Source organism: Echinops telfairi, unplaced genomic scaffold (assembly GCF_000313985.2).
Source record: "Echinops telfairi isolate 266 unplaced genomic scaffold, ASM31398v2 ScPeMD7_7407;HRSCAF=8445, whole genome shotgun sequence".
Taxonomy (NCBI): domain Eukaryota; kingdom Metazoa; phylum Chordata; class Mammalia; order Afrosoricida; family Tenrecidae; genus Echinops; species Echinops telfairi.
Window position 1 is genome coordinate 6,151,096 of NW_022111307.1, and position 17,912 is coordinate 6,169,007.

At 47.5% G+C, this 17,912-nt stretch overlaps 1 protein-coding gene across 3 annotated transcripts in view; it reads left to right on the top strand.

Annotated features, from left to right (window-relative positions):
* Positions 1 to 17,912, top strand: part of DGKG (diacylglycerol kinase gamma) — a 285,515-nt gene that overhangs the window by 236,450 nt on the left and 31,153 nt on the right. For all 3 annotated transcript variants that reach the window (XM_045296401.1, XM_045296402.1, XM_045296403.1), the window contains 2 exons: positions 11,116 to 11,236; positions 13,714 to 13,774. In XM_045296401.1, coding sequence (XP_045152336.1) covers positions 11,116 to 11,236; positions 13,714 to 13,774 — 182 coding nt within the window. The remainder of the gene's footprint in view (positions 1 to 11,115; positions 11,237 to 13,713; positions 13,775 to 17,912) is intronic.

Consider the following 17,912-nt stretch of genomic DNA (forward strand, 5'->3'; position numbering starts at 1 on the left):
CTGCCCTTCCCACTGGTGCTTTCTCCCTCAGCTCCCTCCTCACCCCCTTCTTCTCATCCGTTCCTACCCAGGCTCTCTCCTTCTCCAGGATGGGCCTGGGTCACCATAATTGCCATCTGCAACTCTGGCTGGGAAGCAAAGACAACTGCCCGCGGCAGTCCCTTTCTAAGGACACACACGGTGACGCAGCAGTGCCATCTCTCCAGGGCCTGGGCGGCCAGGGTACTTGGTGGCATGCCTGCTGAACCTCCCACCAGCCCTGTGAGCAAGCCATTGTATCTCCAGTCCCAGACAAAGGGCAGGCTCAGAAGTTAGGCGACTTCCCTGGGGATCAGAGAACTAGGGAGGGGCTGACTTGAGCAGCAGTGCTGAAACCCAGGTCTGGCCAAAGCCCAGGCTCTCTGCTTGCTTGACAGAAATGCCTTCTGTTTCTTGAGTGTTCAGAATTCCAAGGAGTGAGCCTTCCTTTCTATTTCACTTTCAGGCCAGGGGCCCTCTGCCCCATCCTGGCAGGGGGTTGCGGTGGTGGAGTGAAATATTGGATAGGGCTTTCCTAGCCAGAGTGTTTGCACTCAACGTGCTGCCGCAGAGTCGAGGCTGACTCATGGCGGGTCCCCTGAGGGTTTCTGAGCCTGTGACTGTTGACTGGAGCAGAAAGCCCCATCTTTCTCCAGTGGAGTGGCTGGTGGTTGCCGATCTATCGGATCACAGCCCAGCTCGGAGCCACTACACCACCAGGGTTCCTTCTCCCACCCATGGCTGGTGGGAACCTGCAAATAGAGGTATGGAACGCTAATTGCCGGGTATAAAATGAACAGGAGATCGCACTGCCGTCGAGAAAGAAGTGTCAGGCGTGGAGCACATCCTCTAGACCCCTCAATGGCTGCATGCAGAACCTCCTTGATCCAGCGGGCAGAGCTGTGATGCCACAGGCGGTCTGAGAGCAGAGGCACCAGAACCCAGAGCATAAGGCAGTGTGAGGCTCCCCAGCCCACAGAGCGAGTCCAGCTGAGGGCCTTTAGGCAAGTGGCTTGCAGAATGTGGGCCCTGTAGGTACTTAATCAGGGGAGCTAGATTTTCTGAGTGCCTTGTGGGGACCAAGGCTTATGGCTGAGTGGGGTGCCCTTTGGGGATTTATTGGCAGCACTAAAGGAGCTTTATAACACGAGCCCAAGCAGGAGAGAGAGCAAGGGGCCATGTGGCTGAGAGGTTGAGAAACAGAAAGGTCTGCCTGTTATATGGTTGAGAAGAGGCACTCTTGACTTGAAGAACTGTATCCTGAGCATTTCTGACTCCGACTTGTAATCTGTTAGCTTCCTTAATAAGTCCATACTTGTGAGTATTTTCTGTGAGTTCTATGTGGCCATGGCAATGAAGCTCTGAACCCGGCAGAGAGTATCTTGGGAGGGGCAATGGTTGATAACAGAATTGGTAAAGAAAGTTGGAGGGTACAGGCATGACTAACCTGCAACTCATAGGATTGGGCCTTGGGCTGATGTTGAATTTGTATCTCCTCCTTTGTGAAGTCAGAGGTCAGATGCTGCCCTATGCCCTTTTCACGCTCAGGCAAGCGTGTGTTGTTCTGAAGCGGCCCCTGACTCAGGGTGACCCCACGCATGAAGGAACCAGAGGCCTCTTCGTCCTGTGCCTTCTTTGTGACTGATTGTGGGTCAGAGCTTCCTGATCCATTAGCTGATTTTCAGAGATAGATTGCTAAGCCTTTCTACCTTGTCCATCTTAGTCTAGAAGCTGTGCTTGGGGAGGGGAAGCAGACCCAGAGTCAAACATGTTTGATAGAGACACTTTTATGAAGCCTTAAACAGAACAAAGACAATCATCCCAGAATGGGGGAATCCATCGGCACGTACATAGCCCAGAAGCCAAATGGAGTCTGCTGACTCATGGCGATGGGGCTGATTTTACGTGAAGGAAAACAAGGGAAGTCATCACAAAATTCAGACTGGTGGAAAGTCAGTTCATCACTGTCACAGGCTAGACTAGAGAAGTCCGTGGGGGGGAGGGATGCATGCATACAGTATATACAAAATTGCAGGTTTAAAGAGCTCATAGGATTGGTCCTGGGACTTTGAACATCTTTCTAGCCATGCCATGGTCGGGGTATAACTCATGACCGTGCCTCTTAGATACCATTGAGCGATTTTGAGTAAATAATAAAGGGTCGCTATGAGGTGGAGTCAACTCGGTGACAGTGGGGTTGGTTCTTTGGGTTTTTAATTAAGAGCATGTCCTGGCCAACTTCCCTCGTTCTTTGTGTAAGCCTGAGGGCAAACGACCTCCCCAGGCAGTTGTAGTCTACTTCCAACCACCCTCTACCTAAAAGACAAAGCTGTCCTTCCCAGATGTGCGCACTAGCCACATTGTGGGTTTAATGGTCATGGAGAACTAACAGCAGGACTCCAGGTGGCGTTAGGGCCCCCACTGTAGACCACAGCTTTCCATAAACAAAGTGCTTTAGAGTTTAATCTCTACTACAAAGCTCCACTGTAACATGTTCAGCAGCATAGCAACATGTAATTCTCCAGTACAGATGGATGATGGCGGTGGGTTAGGCGCATTGGGTGGGTATTAAATGCTACCACTGAACCGCCATGAGCCATGAGCGTTAGTGATCGGTCATTCATCAGGAGAGTTATGGTTGAGGTGCCTGGGGGTCTGAGGCTTTGGCAGCCAGGTGGGGCTGGGTAAGTATCTAGTTTCGTCAGGCTGACTCTAACTAGGGGCACATCTAGAGTGCTCTGGTGGTACTTGATTGGGAAGAAAGGGGTGACCATGAGCAGTTTCTGTTCACCGTTGACATGTTTATGGCCAGATGTGAGAAATCATTCAGCTATTTAAAACTAGTGACCATAGGCTCTATTTTCCATAGACGCACCTCCGTTCCTTACACTTTTGTGCCCAAGGAAACCCCAAAGGCCCATTCCCTGCAGAAGAGCAGGAAGCAATCATTTGCCTCCTCTCTATTTCCCCACCACCAGGCTAAGATCAGGTTCCCCCACTTCTAACCCAAGCTTTGAGGCCCTTGAACCCAGAGTGTGTTTCAGCTCCACAGGCCTGTCCCACTGGGAAGTTTGGGCAGGCTGATCGACACCTGCTTTGGTGGGTTTGAGTGCCTGCACTGCCCAGGGCCCATGACCGGTCTGCATGGGAATTTGGAGGCAAGAAAGGAGTCTGAGGTGACGCCTGCCATGGCTGGGGTGGTCTGAGTCTGTCCAGACCTCACGGACAGGCCCCGTGGCAGAGCAGGACTCCACTTTTTAGGAATATCAGCGCCCCTTCACATTCTGCATCTCTTTTGTTCATAAAATTAGTCAACCAACCCCACTGCCGTCAAGTCGATGCTGACTCATCGTGACTCTGTAGGACAGGGTAGAACTTCCCGTTTTGCGTGTCCACAGCTGTGATCTTCATGGGGGCAGACAGCCTCATCTGTCTCTCTCAGGGCAGCTGGTGGTTTCCAGCTGCTGACCTCGAGTAATCCACCACACCCCCGGGGCTCCGTGCCCAGAAAAGCAGCTCTTGTGAATGCACCTATTTCACAGCTGGGACAATCAACTCAAGACATAGGATGTGCCGTTTGTGAGATGATTAAGGAACCCCTTGGTTCTGTGGCTTAAGTGTTGGGCTGCTAGCCACGAGGTCAGTGGTTCAAACCCACCAGCCACCTTCAGGGAGCACGATAAGCCCCTCCGCGCCTACAAAGATAGACAGCCTCGAAAACCCACGGGAGCAATCCTACCCTGCAGTAGACTCTCTCTGAGTCCGAATCCACTCCATGACCCAACGGCAATAGGGTTGATGTGACTTTGTTAAGGAGGCCTGGTGGCATGGTGGTTATGTGTTGAGCTGCTGACCCACCAGCTTCTCTGTGGGAGAAAGGTGGGACTTTCTACTCCTGTTAGGAGTTAGTATCGGAAGCCCACAGGGATGGTTCTCCTCTGTCCTGCTGGTTCAGGATGAGTCGGAATTGACTAGGTGGCGCTGAGTTTGGTTCGGGTCCTAAGCTATTAGCCCCACACCGAAGACCTTAGTGCAGCGTTTCCCTGCTTCCTCCTTGTCCCTGGGACTCCCTTCCTATCTGTCAGAGGCCAGTCACTAAGTAAGCAGCGGTGAGCTTCTTTTTGCATTTCTAATTAATCAGCCAGCTTCCGATCAGCATTCGCCAACTATTCTAGCCTGACCCAGTTAATGGATAGGATGCCAGCCCACAGCACTGATCACTGACTTGTCTGTCCACCTGTGCTGCTGTGGCCCAGGTCAAGGGACAGAGCCCACCGTCCATCATGTCACACGGCTATTGCAGAGTACAGGGCAGGCTTCCTTGCCACGCTGGTGGGCTGGCTCAGAAACTCCATCACTGAGGGTTCTCGTCTCTGCTTCCGTGGTTGCCTGATCTCTTGGGCTGATCCATTCCAGCGCTCACAGCTGAACCCTGGAGGGGAGAGGAATGGGGGCCACATGGGCGTGAACCTAGGGGGCCAGGGCATCCTGTTAGGCCACGGATCTCTCCATGCCTCCTCAGGGCACCACAAAGGAGGAGCCCAAGTCCCACCGCCCATACATGGCGTTTCCTTTCATCACGCTCATGTGAACCAGCAGCCAGGATGGGATCATCTTTCAATGACGTCTTAGGGGAGAGAAGGGAAAACCAGGCTGGGCCCATCTTGTGTCGTCACCTGCTACATGCAGGTGATTAGGAGGAGTTAATTCAAGGAAAGCCCAGTAGCCCTGCCATCTAGAGAAGTGTTTATCATCGTCATCGTCATCAGCCATTATGCTCCTTTCCCTCTTTCAAACTTGTCAAAGTCTTTGGCAATGCAACATCTACTTCTTTCAGTTTATTCAACAAGCACTTATTGGGAGGCTTCTCCAGACCTAGGCCTGGACTAGCTGCTGGAGATGCAGAGAAAACAAGGACAGGTCTCTGCCGCCTCCTTGCAATGGGCTTGGGAGAGTGATCGGTACAGAAAGCATCTTTGTTAGGAACACACAGTATGATCGTGCTGGAAAGGGACCACGCCTGGTGCCCAATGTGTCCTGGGAGGCCAGTCCAGGGTTCTCCAGGCAAAGGGATACTTCAGAGGGATCCTTGTGTGGTGAGCAGGGTCAGATACTGAATGACCTTGCATGCTTGCTAAGGAACCTCGATGCTGTGGCAGAGCTACCAAAGGATTGGAAGGGGGCCAGTGGGCAGCATCCTTAGATACAAGTGCCCTGCTGGCCTGCCCTGTTAATCTCAACCTCTGACTCCTCCTCTCAATGGTGGTTGGACTAAGGAACCACTCATAACAGCTCTATAAGACAGAGTAGAACTGGCCCCGAGTTTCTGAGCTTGTATCGCCTGACGGGAGTAGAAAGTCCCATCTTTCTCCCCTGGAGTGCTGGTGTTTCCGAACTGCTGACCTTGCAGATAAAAGGAGGAGAGTGATTGAAAGAGAAAACGACTGACTGAGCAGGATGCCCACCGAATCTAAAGCTCACCAGCCTCTGCCTGGAGGTCTCAACCTCTAGGGAACATTGACTGTTTGAGGGGGAAATGTTTTAGTCCAAAGATTGTCATTTGTAGACTCCTACAAGCCCAGCCATTTAGCCCATCCACCGATCTTCAGGAGAAAGATGAGTCTGTCTTCGCCCAGCAAGATTCACAGCCTCAGACACCTGGCGGTTTCTGCTCTGTCCTAATCGGGCCACTGTGGGTCGGGATTGACTCATGGCACTGGGTTTGGTGTTTGGGGTGAGCGCACACAGCTCTGAGAGATAGATCGGAGTTGGCATGGAGACTGTGGCAGAAAAGGAAACAGCTAATATTCAGAGTGCCTACTGGGTGCCAGCCGCATTCACACACAGCTCTGCCCCTGAGACCTCACAAGCACACTTTGAAGTTGGCATTCCTCTTTCTCTTGGTGAACGGGAGAAGCGCTAGATCAAAGCGATCAGGAAAGAGCTTGTTGCTGCTCTTCACTCCAGCTCCGGCATACACTTGGGGCACTTTTATTGCCCGCAGCACCAATTCAACCTGGGCATGCCTCAAAATCTCCCCGAGTGCTTGTTCAAACCCAGATTGCTGGGCTCCCACCCAGAGTTTCAGATTTAGACCTCACCAGGTCTGGGTGAGGCCCAAGAAATCGCCTTTCTAACAAGTTCCCAGGTGGTGCTGAAGCAGCGGTTCTGAGACCAACGCCGAGAGCCACGGCCTATCATGGCGATCGAACCAATAACCAAGGCCAGTGCTTTCGGAAGTGGGCCGCTCTTTGGAACCACCTGGGGATCTTTAAGGCAAAACCCTCCTAGTGCCTGCCTCCCACAGCCACACCTTCTGATTTAACTACCTTGGGGTGCAACTGAGAGCCTCGTGGTACACGGATGGCATGCATGCCCAGCTGCAAGCCATGAGATTAGGGGTTCAAACCCCAGTAGCTCTATGGGAGAAAGATTTTCAGTCTGTTTCCACAAGAACAGGGCCAAGCAACCCGATGGAGCAGCTCTGCTCTATTGCATGGGGTCCCTCATCAACTCCATGCACCTAATCACAACCAAGGGGTGCGAGCTGGCCATCGTTACCACCACGCTCAACTCACTTCTCCATGACCCTCATCCTCATGACCACCCTCCGTTGGGGCCACAGGCCCTCCCCTCGAGCAACGCTCTCCAGCCTTCTCGCACCCCGTGTGTGAGAACACATGTCCCCACACCTCAGGAAGTCCCTTCTGGACTTCTCCGTTTGGGCCCAATGCTTCGTCTCTTTCTGTATAACCCGCAACCATCTCTGGTCCGTAGCCAGGAGCACCGGCCCCCTTGTTCTCTCTTCTTGCCACGTCTTCCTAGGACAGTGGAGAAGTACCTGAATCAAACCACTGGCAGAGAATTCCAGGAAGACTTCTTGCCGTTGATGCTGACACTTGAACTGAGCTTTGATGGACAAGTAAATGTGGGGAGGGCATGGCGGAGGGTGAGGCTGTGTCTCCCGGGGCAACGACAGGTTGTGGTATGTGTTTGGAGCAGGCGCCCAGCCCTGCAGTGTCAGGAAGTAAAGCTGCAGAACTAGCCTGGTGCCAGATGGGGAGTGGCCTTGGGCATCAAGCCTGGAAGTTGGGCAGCATCTTTATAACCATGAAGAGCAGTTGATAGATTTTTAAAATGACTTCTGAGTTATAACTTTATTATATATTTATAGAAAATAGGAGCCACCCAGAAAAACAATTTGTATATCAACACTTTTAAACCGATTACCCAGAATTCTGCTGTATGAAGATTTTGCTAGAATTGTGCTTTTCCTGTGTCGAACATTATGCAGTTGTATATAAGCAAGTTTATATCCCCCCGTCACACTTAATGTGCTACTATAACCATATTTCATGTTACTGAAGCTTTGGAAACACTATGGCAATACAAAATTCCATCCTATGGGTATCCGATCATTTGTTGAACTATTATCCCTCGGGTGTCAATACAGGGGAAAGGGAGTTCACTATGGTGCCAGGGTGACCGTGTTTGTATGAGCTTCTGTTCTGCCAGTGGTTCTTGATGACCCATGTCAGGAAAGAAATCGTAGTTTAAGGGGTAGGAAAATCCGACAGTTTTTATGACAGTTTGTCAAATTTCTTTCCAATATATAGTCTCCTCATCACTGTGAAAGAAAATGTGCATGTCGTCCTCTCTTTCTTCTGCCCCAGCACTGGGGCTGTCATCGGTGCCCCTGTCAAAATCTGGCATGTGGTGACTTGAGCAGATTGGCATCTACAAAACAGCAACTGCTACTGTCAGCCTTTCTGTGCCTCCTTTGCACCTCCCTGCTGCTCTGCCTCCTCTCCTTGATCTCCTGGCTCTCCTGTAACCAAGCCCAAACCCATTGCTCTCAACTCAGTTCCAACTCATCCTGCCCCTAGGGCAGAGTAGAACCACTCCCTGGGTTTTCTGAGGGTGTAAAACTTTACAGGAGCAGAAAGCCTCTTCCGTCTCTCAAAGAGCAGCTGGTGGATTTGAACTGCCAACCTGATGACTCTATCCTGTCGCTCTGCCCCGCCCCCCTAAAAAAAAAAAAGATGCTTTGGGCAATAATTCTTCTTAGGGGAAATATATTTTTTAAACATTTTCCAATGGACTTGCCAAATGAGTTTATTGCTGAGTTAATTTTACTTAGCAGCCTCTAATTATCCCACCCCCCACCGGTGCCCGAACTGCCCTCTTCCCTTTCCCTTCACAACTTAGAAACGGCCTTGGCATTCAGCCTTCAAGTTCTTGCCCAGGTAGAATCAATCACGCAGGAGTTCCTTTTTCTATAATTCAATTGCTCCATTAAAAAAATATATATGCCTAGCTCTGGTTTGCCTTCTAAACCAAACATCCCACAAAGATAGAACATTTTGTATCCCAATTCTTAATTTGGTGTCTAGTTATTGGCAGTTACTCGGTGATTGTAGAATGAATGAAGGAGTGAATTAATCCCCGTCTTCCTAAGGTGTACAGTCATCCCATCGTAGCGAATACTGACTGAGTTAAAGAATATCACGACAGTACAGTGATGATAGGAAAACCCCTCTGAATCACTGTGCCTAAGATCAACAGCCGCAGAATGTCCCAGCTGTCCTGGTCTTCGATTCTTCATTCCAATCATCTCAACTGTTCGGTGGCCCTAAACACTGCCTTGTCCTCTTTTCTGTTCCATCTCCACTCCCACTTTAGTGTGTGGCTACATATCTCTGTGCTAGAAGTGGAGTCAGTGATGCCAGAATTTTCCAAAGTTTGTCAAAGAATTCCACGGGCTATTTGTAGATGGCCCACAAAGGGCAGGCTTTGGAATCCAACAAGCTTAGGAAACAAAGTGAGGTTTCTTTACTTCCAATCTTCCAGGTCGGCGTTCTAGGAAGCTGCAGGAAAGATCCACTAGGTCAAGTCTTGTCTCCTTCCTCGACAGGAGTCATGCTAGTCTCCGCCAGGGAAGATCCAAAACAGAGATTTGAAGACAAAAGGGCACATTGTGAAAGCCAGCCCCTTCCCCTACATTTAACTCCTCAGTCCCACAGTGGGCGGGTGAGGTCCCCCTCCCCTGACCAGACCCTTGAGATCAGCCTGCATTGCATCTCCGCCAGAGCCAGGAAGCAGGTAATGTGTGGGAAGTGCTAGCAGCAAGGTAATGTGTGGGAAGTGATAACAACTTTCGAGTTAAAGTCGTTTAACAGGAAAATTTGTTAAAAGACCAAGCCATTGTAAAAGCTGAAATACTTGAGTCTATTAAGTTCTCCACTTCTTAGAACATTTTGTTACCAGGGAACATTTCCAGGAGGGAAAACAGTGAACTATCACAGTGCTGTCAGATAACCAAAGCCTGGGACAAAAAGCAACATATTTGACAAGACATCTGTCTTTCTGACTAGAGAAACTTCTAAAGTTTGCTACTCTTTCTTTACTCCACCTCTCTCCTACCTCAACAGAACTCCCTCACCCTCTATACACCTCTTTCTTCCTTCTCCTCTCCTTCTCCTCCTCCTCCTCCTCCTCTCTGCCCCTCCCCACCTTTCTCTCTCGTTGCCCACGTTGTTTTTACAGACACTTTTAGAACAGCACAGTAAATGAAGACTACCCAGTGGTTCTCTAGCCCTCTTTGGTAAGAAAGGAACTAATTAAGTGACTCCAAGCTTAGATATTCATTGTTTATTCGACCAAACTCCTTCAGAGAGCCTGGAGCATTCTCCTAAATAAACACTGCCCCTCCATGACTTGCTCCCAGTCCAAAGGAGATGGACAGTGTCAGGAGGCAGTATCTCTTTCACAGACGTGAAGAAAGGGGTATGTGGGAGTATCGGTGGACAGAGGCAGGGATAGCCCCGTGCCTGCCACAGAAGGCCTACTACAGTCTGTGTATCTGTGAGCAGATCATGTCATGTCTGTCCTCGATTACTAGTTGGTTAGACTGTGGCAATGTTGACACATCTGTGATTGGCCCGGTGGTTTGTTTAACAGTCCTCATTAGAGATACATCATCCAGAGAATGTTTGTTAAACAATAGTTTGGCTTCTAAACAAGAGTAACGACAACCCCAGATCTCCCTTTGCCAATCTTAACAAACACTTTTACACTGTACCAGGAGGCACCGAAGAAGACAGAAGCTGTCTGCCAGATAAGCAACAACATTTGGATACACACAGCCTTCTGAGTTATTGACATTGGCTGGAGGTTATACAATAGCCAGGCCCTTGAGAAAGAGACCCTTGCCTTGGTATGAAAAGGAATCGGTGCTCTTACAGAATTCACCTCTCTCACCTAATGAAAAAGGTTAAAAATAAAGGGTTTGCCCCTTTAGTTTTGCTTTTTTTTTTTTTAAGGTTCATAAAAGCTGTCTTGTAAGAAATTGGCTTGGGTCTGACATCCAACCTTAATGCTGCCGTGGCTTTCCCAAGAAACAGAGTAGGCACAACCCAAGCCTTAGAGAAGCTGAAGAAATAGGGCTCTTCCCAAGTTCTCAGTCAGGAGGCCATGGATGCCAGGTGCCTGTCTGAGCCTGAGACTCATATTATCTGGCCCTCCTTTCCTACTGTGAACGCAGACTGTTCTCTTCCTTGGCTCCGACTAGGCACCTGGTGTCCTGGTCACTCGTTTCCCAGAGGATGTCCAAGGAGGTTGGCCCAGCGGAGGCTTGCCACAGGCCAAACTGAGGTATCAGCCATCCCCAGTGGGGCCAAGAGACACTTATCCAGCTATGGATAACGATCTTCGTCAGCCTTCCCATTCTATCCTCATCCCAAATCAGTGTCGCTTGAGCTGCACAGGGACTGGGAATTATTTCAGAAATTGCTCATTTCCATTTATGTTATTCTACATTTGAAGAGGCTTCTTCATATGCCAACCTATGGCATTGGATGCATAGTCATGTTCTGAATCAAACAAAACTGAGCTTCTGTTCCTAAAAGGTACATGTATTGACCTCTGGGGGAAATGTTCTAGTCAGACGGAGTTTGAAAACGCTCTTCCAGGGGAAGGAAGGAAGGACAGGGTTATTGATGGATCTGGGTTAGCCATCCAGGGACCAGGCTTTCTGGCTGGAACGAGCCGAGGAACAGAAATAATACATGCACTGCTTTTGTTTATCTCACTCTGCAGACCTCAGTGACCAGCTCCTTGAGGTGGTGGGGCTGGAGGGCGCCATGGAGATGGGGCAGATCTACACTGGCTTGAAGAGTGCAGGCAGGAGGCTGGCCCAGTGCTCCTGCGTCACCATCAGGTACGCTGCTTCCTGACCCAGGAGCCTCTCAGTCTCTCCATCTCTGCCCAGACAACAGCTAGGAAGCATCTTAGGATTCTGGGACAGGAAGAGTTGTGGGAGCCAGAAGCTTGCTAACGTTTAGAAAGAGTACCTTGCCTGGCCATTTTCCAAACCAAGAACAGTGCGTCCGTGTAGGACACCCACTGCAGGGCCTACCGCAACCAATGGGCTGTTCTCTGGAAATAAGTGGATGAAATTCTCTCAACAGAACAGAAGAGTATAAAGTCCAGAGCATCAAAACCAATGCCTTGCTTTTGTTATCTGTGCAGTGAAAACATTAGATGTGTCCCCAAGAGTGTGGTCTGACAGAAACCTGGTTCTCTGTCCTGCTCTTTCTGGATAATGGCCTTAGACATGCTATTTCCTACACAGGCAGTCCCCAGGTTATGAACAAGGTCTGTCCCTGTGTCTTTAAGGGTTTCATAGGTAAGTCCAAGCAGGTGCATACAGTTCTCACTTGGTCTTTCTTTAGTGCAAGTGAAAACTCAATGCCTGGTTCAATTATGTAAACTGTACCTGCAGCAAGGGAAGGTGGCATGATGAAGAATATATGATGAGGAGGGGCTGGTTTAATCCTTTCAAAAGGAGGGGAATTTCACCGAACGCAAAGGGTAGGTAGGAGTTGTCTGTAAGTCAGATGTTTGTAAACCCTGTGTGAGAGGGCTTCAAAAAGTTCACACAAAAATTGCATTATCATTTCATTCTATTTTTCCATGAATTTTTGAAGCCTTTTCATATGCGTTGCTAGAGCTAAACCATCTGCGTCAGCATCATTTGACTATGAATTCTTCAGGATATGGATTACACACATTAGCTGCTGCAGGCTCTGGACAGATGGGGTCTTATAGAATGGTTCTTTGATTTCCATTGTTTCTATTGGATAAATGCACCTTTTGTCTTAAGTTGTTTCCTCCATGAAAATTTCAGAAGCCTTTTCTATGTTATTCCTAGAGATCAGATCTATTAGCATAGAGATAGTGAGAGGAGGCCACTGCAGGTGGAGGGCTTCACCTTGACCGGCCAAACCCTCCACTCCCAGAACCTCCTGGGCAAGTGCCCTCAGAGCATATTTGGGGAAACTGTCCTGGCCATGACCCAGTATACCCCACAAAGGCCCCAAGATGGTATCTTTTAAAAGCAAATTATCCCATTAGTCCCTGGACTTAATTTCCTCTCTCTCCTCTATTACTCCCCAAAGCCTCCCTGCTCTTCCGTTCAGAGCTGCTGTTGTGCTAAAGCCCCGATTTTCCCAATTCCTCTCTCTAGTTCCCACCCACCCATTCTCTGTGATTCTAACCTGGAGTAGCTCTGGCAGCCCTGACGACAGAGGCCATGGAGAACATGATGTCCTAAGTTCTGAGGAACAAACACACACACACACACACACACACACACACACACACACACACACTTTTTCTTCATATGCCATTATCTTTCCAGAAGAAACAAGAGGTGAATCTTATAGGCCATCCTCCTGGGCATGTCCTATTTACTCCCTTTGCCCCCAAGAGCCAAAGTGCCATTCTCTTTCCTCTGACGATTTGTTTTTATTTTTGGATGTATCGGCAGATGTCAAACCCAGATGAAGGCTTCGGTCAGTGGGCAGTAGCTGCTCCCTGTGCCCTCAGGTCTGCAAAAGGACCTGCCTTTTCTCACGTGTCAGTGTAGTACAAATTCAGAACTCTTCCACAGAAGGGAGGCAGAAGGAAGGGCTTTCATCTCCTTAAGAAATTCATATACTAGAGAAGCCTTGTCCCACGCAAACAAGCCATCACTTGCTCCTTCCTCCCAGGCATGGGAGAATATTCTCAGGTGATTCACTTTCTCAACTAAACCAGGTCCACAGTACACACAACCACAGCGTGCACAGCGGTTCAGGAGGTAGAGAGGATGGTTCCGTTAGCCTACAAGGCAAGACTCCCTCAGAACGGAGCTACACGCTTGCCTAGGTTGGAGACATTATCTCACTGACATGATGTAATCTTTCCCTCAACATAGACTCCAGGCTATGTCACCACCCAGGGAGTGGGGATTTGGGCATGACTGGAAGGCCCCTGAGGCTAATTGTTCCATCGAGGGTCTGCTCTGCTCAACCGTGGTGCTGCCATCCTTGTGACCGCCATTTCCCAAGCTGTTTCTTTGAGTTCCCTGCTTATTTGAAGTAGTGTCTCTCAAAATGTAGTCTGTGGCCCAAGACATTGGAACCATCCACAGTGTTTTAAAGAACAGATTCTTGGGCCTGGCCCCAGACATGCCCAGTCAAACCCCTGAGATGAAGTCAGCAGTCTACTTTGAACAAGATCTCCCAGGTAGTCCTGCAGAACCCTTCCGAGATGGGCAGGCCAGGTCTTCCCACTTCTTTGTCTCGGGTTGAATAACCTAGCTCCTTCAGCTCCAGGAAACTCACTGTGTTCTCTTGGTTTGGGGCATTCCAGGACTAACAAGCTGCTGCCGATGCAGGTGGATGGAGAGCCCTGGATGCAGCCACCTTGCACGGTGAGTTTTCGCAGTCGTTGAAATGGGGCTGAGAAACATGACTGGGGACCACTTTGTTGGGGCATTGAGTTAGAGGGAGATCACTGAACCTCAGAGTTACATGGGGCTTTGTGATACCAGGAGCACACCCTCTCTTCCATTTTATTTATCCCTCCATTCATTTAGGCACCAGGAATAAAAACCAAATGAGATACAAGTCTGTCTTTCAGGAGCTCATAATTCTGGTTTGGGAGTTCTAAAACTTCACCCACAGTATACTGATAACCTTAGCTTGAGTCATTCCAGCCGCAGGGGACATACTGCCCCCAAAGCAAGACTATTTCTGATGAGCACCTCTGTTAGGACGTTCTCCCATCTCTAGAAGGCAAATCTGCACACCTACCCTAGGATTTCTACCTCTTTGCTGTGACCACTGAGCCCCTGGAAGAGAACACCCCACAGTGTGCAGATACATCTCACCCCAGCTGTGTAGGAGAAGTTCACTGAAAGGGGAACGCACAAGGATGCTATTCTGCTCAGGGCGCTCTCCCCGGCTCCTTGCACAATGCCTGGTTTGTAGTAGTTCCTCAACAATATTGCTGTCGGAGAGAAAGAAAAAAAATTAAATCAAACTCACTGCCAACGAGTCAATGCCAGCTCATAGCAACCCTGTCGTACAGGGTAGAAACGAGTTTCTGAGACTGGCACCGTTTATGGAAGTAGAAAGCCTCGTCTTTCTCCTGAGGAGCAGTTGGTGCCTTTGAACTGCTGACCTTGCAGATCGCAGGCCAATGCACCATCACTGTGCCACCAGGGCTTCTGTGGAGGAAAAAAGAGTAATAAAAATTGAAAGACACAGGGAAACAATGAGTCCAACGGACGAACGGGCCACACAACCATCAGTCTCCACATCCCTGAGACCTTCAGAACTAGATGGTGCCCAACTACTACTGCACCACCTCTGAAAACTATCACATAGAACAGGGGTTCTCCACCTGTGTGTCACGACCCTTTTGGAGGTTGAACGACCCTTTCACAGGGGTCGTCCAATTCATAACAGTAGCAAAATGACAGTGATGAAGTAGCCACGAAAATAATTTGATGGTTGGGGGGGTCACCACCACATGAGGAACTGTATTAAAGGGTCACAGCATTAGGAAAGTTGAGAACCACTGCCATAGAAAGTCTTGGATAGAGTGAGCGAACAAGGTGGACCAAACGTCAGAAGCTTAAGAGAACTAGGCTTACTGCTCAGCTAGAGACGGGTGGAGCCTCCGAGACAATGGCCCCTAGTCTTTTCCAGTCTAGAAATGAACTCACCCCCATGGCTCAGTTTTCAGCCAAGCAATAGACAGGTCGATAAGGGAAGAGTGTAAGCAGTCATTTAAAATCAGTAGGCAGCATTTTTCCAAGAACACACTTCGGAAGGCTTCAGAAAGAAGGAGGAATGCAAACATAACACAGGAAAGAAGCGGAATAAGTGATACTACATTGACGGAATTACAATAAAGGAGATGAAACAAATGTGTATGGATCGTTGAATGTAAAACATATTATCTTTGTAACCCTTCACCCAGTTTATACTCAAAAGTTTTAAAATAAAAATAAAGGGAACCCCTGACTTACCATACCTAAAACAGTTTACCATTTCCTGCACGACTACAGGAGTCAGGCATCCTTCCTTGGTAGAAACCCAACTGGAAATTTGATAGCTAAGAGAAACCTTTTTTTATTTTCACATTTTGTTCTTTCCAGAGCTTCTTCAGTAAAACCTTCAGTACTATGGTTCATGTACACATCTCGAAAGACTATTGTGTTTCTAAGCTTTCTCACACTAATGGGCAGTTGAGGTACTTCAGGAACCTGCTATTCCAAGCCATTCAGAAATTGAGACCATCACGTGGTTTTTCACTATTGGACCAAGGAGAGGGTTTTCACAAGACTTCGACAAGGTCTAGCCTATGTGTATTTTTGTAACTTGTGGTTTCATAAGCCAGACAAGTTTGTTAGGGAGTGGACGCTGACTCATGGTGACCCCATTTGTGTCAGAGTAGCACTCTGCTCCAAAGGATTTCAGGGGCTGAGTTTTTAAGCAGTAGATCACTGGGTCATCCTTTTGAGGCATGCCTGGATAAACTAGAAACTGCGACCTTTTGATTAGCAGTCAAGCTCATTAACTCAGGTGTACTATAAATTATAACACTGATCGCTAGATTCTAAAAATGGCATCTTCTGTATCAAAAGTAGAAATTCTTCTGCAAAATCTTTCCTCAACTTTTGACATTTTGAAGATTATGAAAAGATAAAAATACACTATAGCAAAACCAATAATAGCCAGCCTACCACATTGCTATAATTAGGAAGAATCAAGGAAAATTCTACTTATAATTTTTAAAATCATTTTATTGGGGGCTCGTACAACTCTTATCACAATCCATTCATCCATCCATTGTGTAAAGCACATTTGTACATTTGTTGCCATCATCATTCTTAAAACATTTGCTTTCTATTTGAGCCCTTGGTATCAGCTCCTCATTTTCCCCCTCCCTCCCCACTCCCCTCTCCCCCATGAACCCTTGATAATTTATAAATTATTGTTTTGTCATATCTTACACTGTCCGATGTCCCCCTTCAACCACTTTTCTGTTGTCCATCCCCCAGGGAGGAGGTTATATGTAGATCCTTGTAATCGGTTCCCCTTTTCCACCCCACCCTCCCTCCACCCTCCCAGTATCGCCACCCTCAGCACTGGTCCTGAAGCGATCATCTGTCCTGGATTCCCTGTGTTTCCAGTTCCTATCAGTGTATCAGTGTATGTCCTCTGGTCTAGCCGGATTTGTAAGGTAGAATTAGGATCATGATAGTCGAGGGTGGAGGGAGGAGGAAGCATTTTGGAACTAGAGGAAAGTTGTATGTCTCATCATTGCTACACTGCACCCTGACTGGCTTGTCACCTCCCCATGACCCTTCTTTAAGGGGATGTCCAGTTACCAACAACTGTACTACTTATAATTTTGATGGAGTTAAATTAAGAAAACCCATCCCAAAAAAAAAAAAAAAAGAAAACCCATCCAAGTTCCTGTTTCCTAAAGAAAGGCAGGAAGACATTCAGCCCTTGCTTGCCCAGGTCAATGGCATTGATTTGATGCCATCTGAAAGCTAGGCTGTCATGCCACAGAGTCCGGACACTGCTTTTAGAAGTAGCCAAATATGGTTCTTATCAGGACTCGACCCAGACTTACAGTCACCCTTTGGGAATTACAACTCACGATTTTATGGTGTGAAGTTCATGGAAATGCATATGTGAAGGCAAAAGAAAGCCATTCTTTAATTTGCCAGTGATCTATGCAGATGTACTTTTCTTAAAAGCGCACGCAAAACAAGAAGTAATTCAAAACTGAAGGCTTAAGAATGGGACATCAAAACACAAAGTAACTTTGAGTAATAATGTAAAGGTGTTCAATTAAAGTTTTAAAGTAAAAATCAAATTTAAAGCTGTTAATCATTAAAGGTGCAATTGAATGGCAAAAACCACTCTTTGAAAGAAAAGATACATGGTGTAGACATTAATTATTTGGATCTCAAACCTAATGGTTTATTAACAAAGACAGAATGCAGGTAGAAGACATTGTGGCAGGAATCGTAAAAATACGCTGTTTTTCATTTTCTCTCTCTGCTAATTACAAAGTATAAATCAGAAAGACACTTTAGTAGCTAGTAGAGCTAAAACTTAACAAATCTGAAAGGTTTTAAAATATGTGAATCATTTGTGTAGCACATGACAGAAAGCAATCAGCTAAAAATATATAAAATGTTTTTGAAGATGAAAGAGTTTATGAATACATCAATACTAATAACAAACATAAATGGGTTAAAATCCCCTAATGAAAGACTTAAGATCTGATATTTGCTTAAAATTTTTCATTATATGCTTCTTTTGACAGATACACATAAAGCATAATGACATACATGTTAACATATGTATCCAATATCTTTTGATTTATCCCTTGTAATGCACATAGAAATTAAAAGTAAGAGATTGTAATGTCAAATATGTTAATTTTATCACTTTATTAGGGGCTCATACAACTCTTATCACAATCCATACATACATCAATTGTGTAAAGCACATTTGTACATTCATTGCCCTCATCATTCT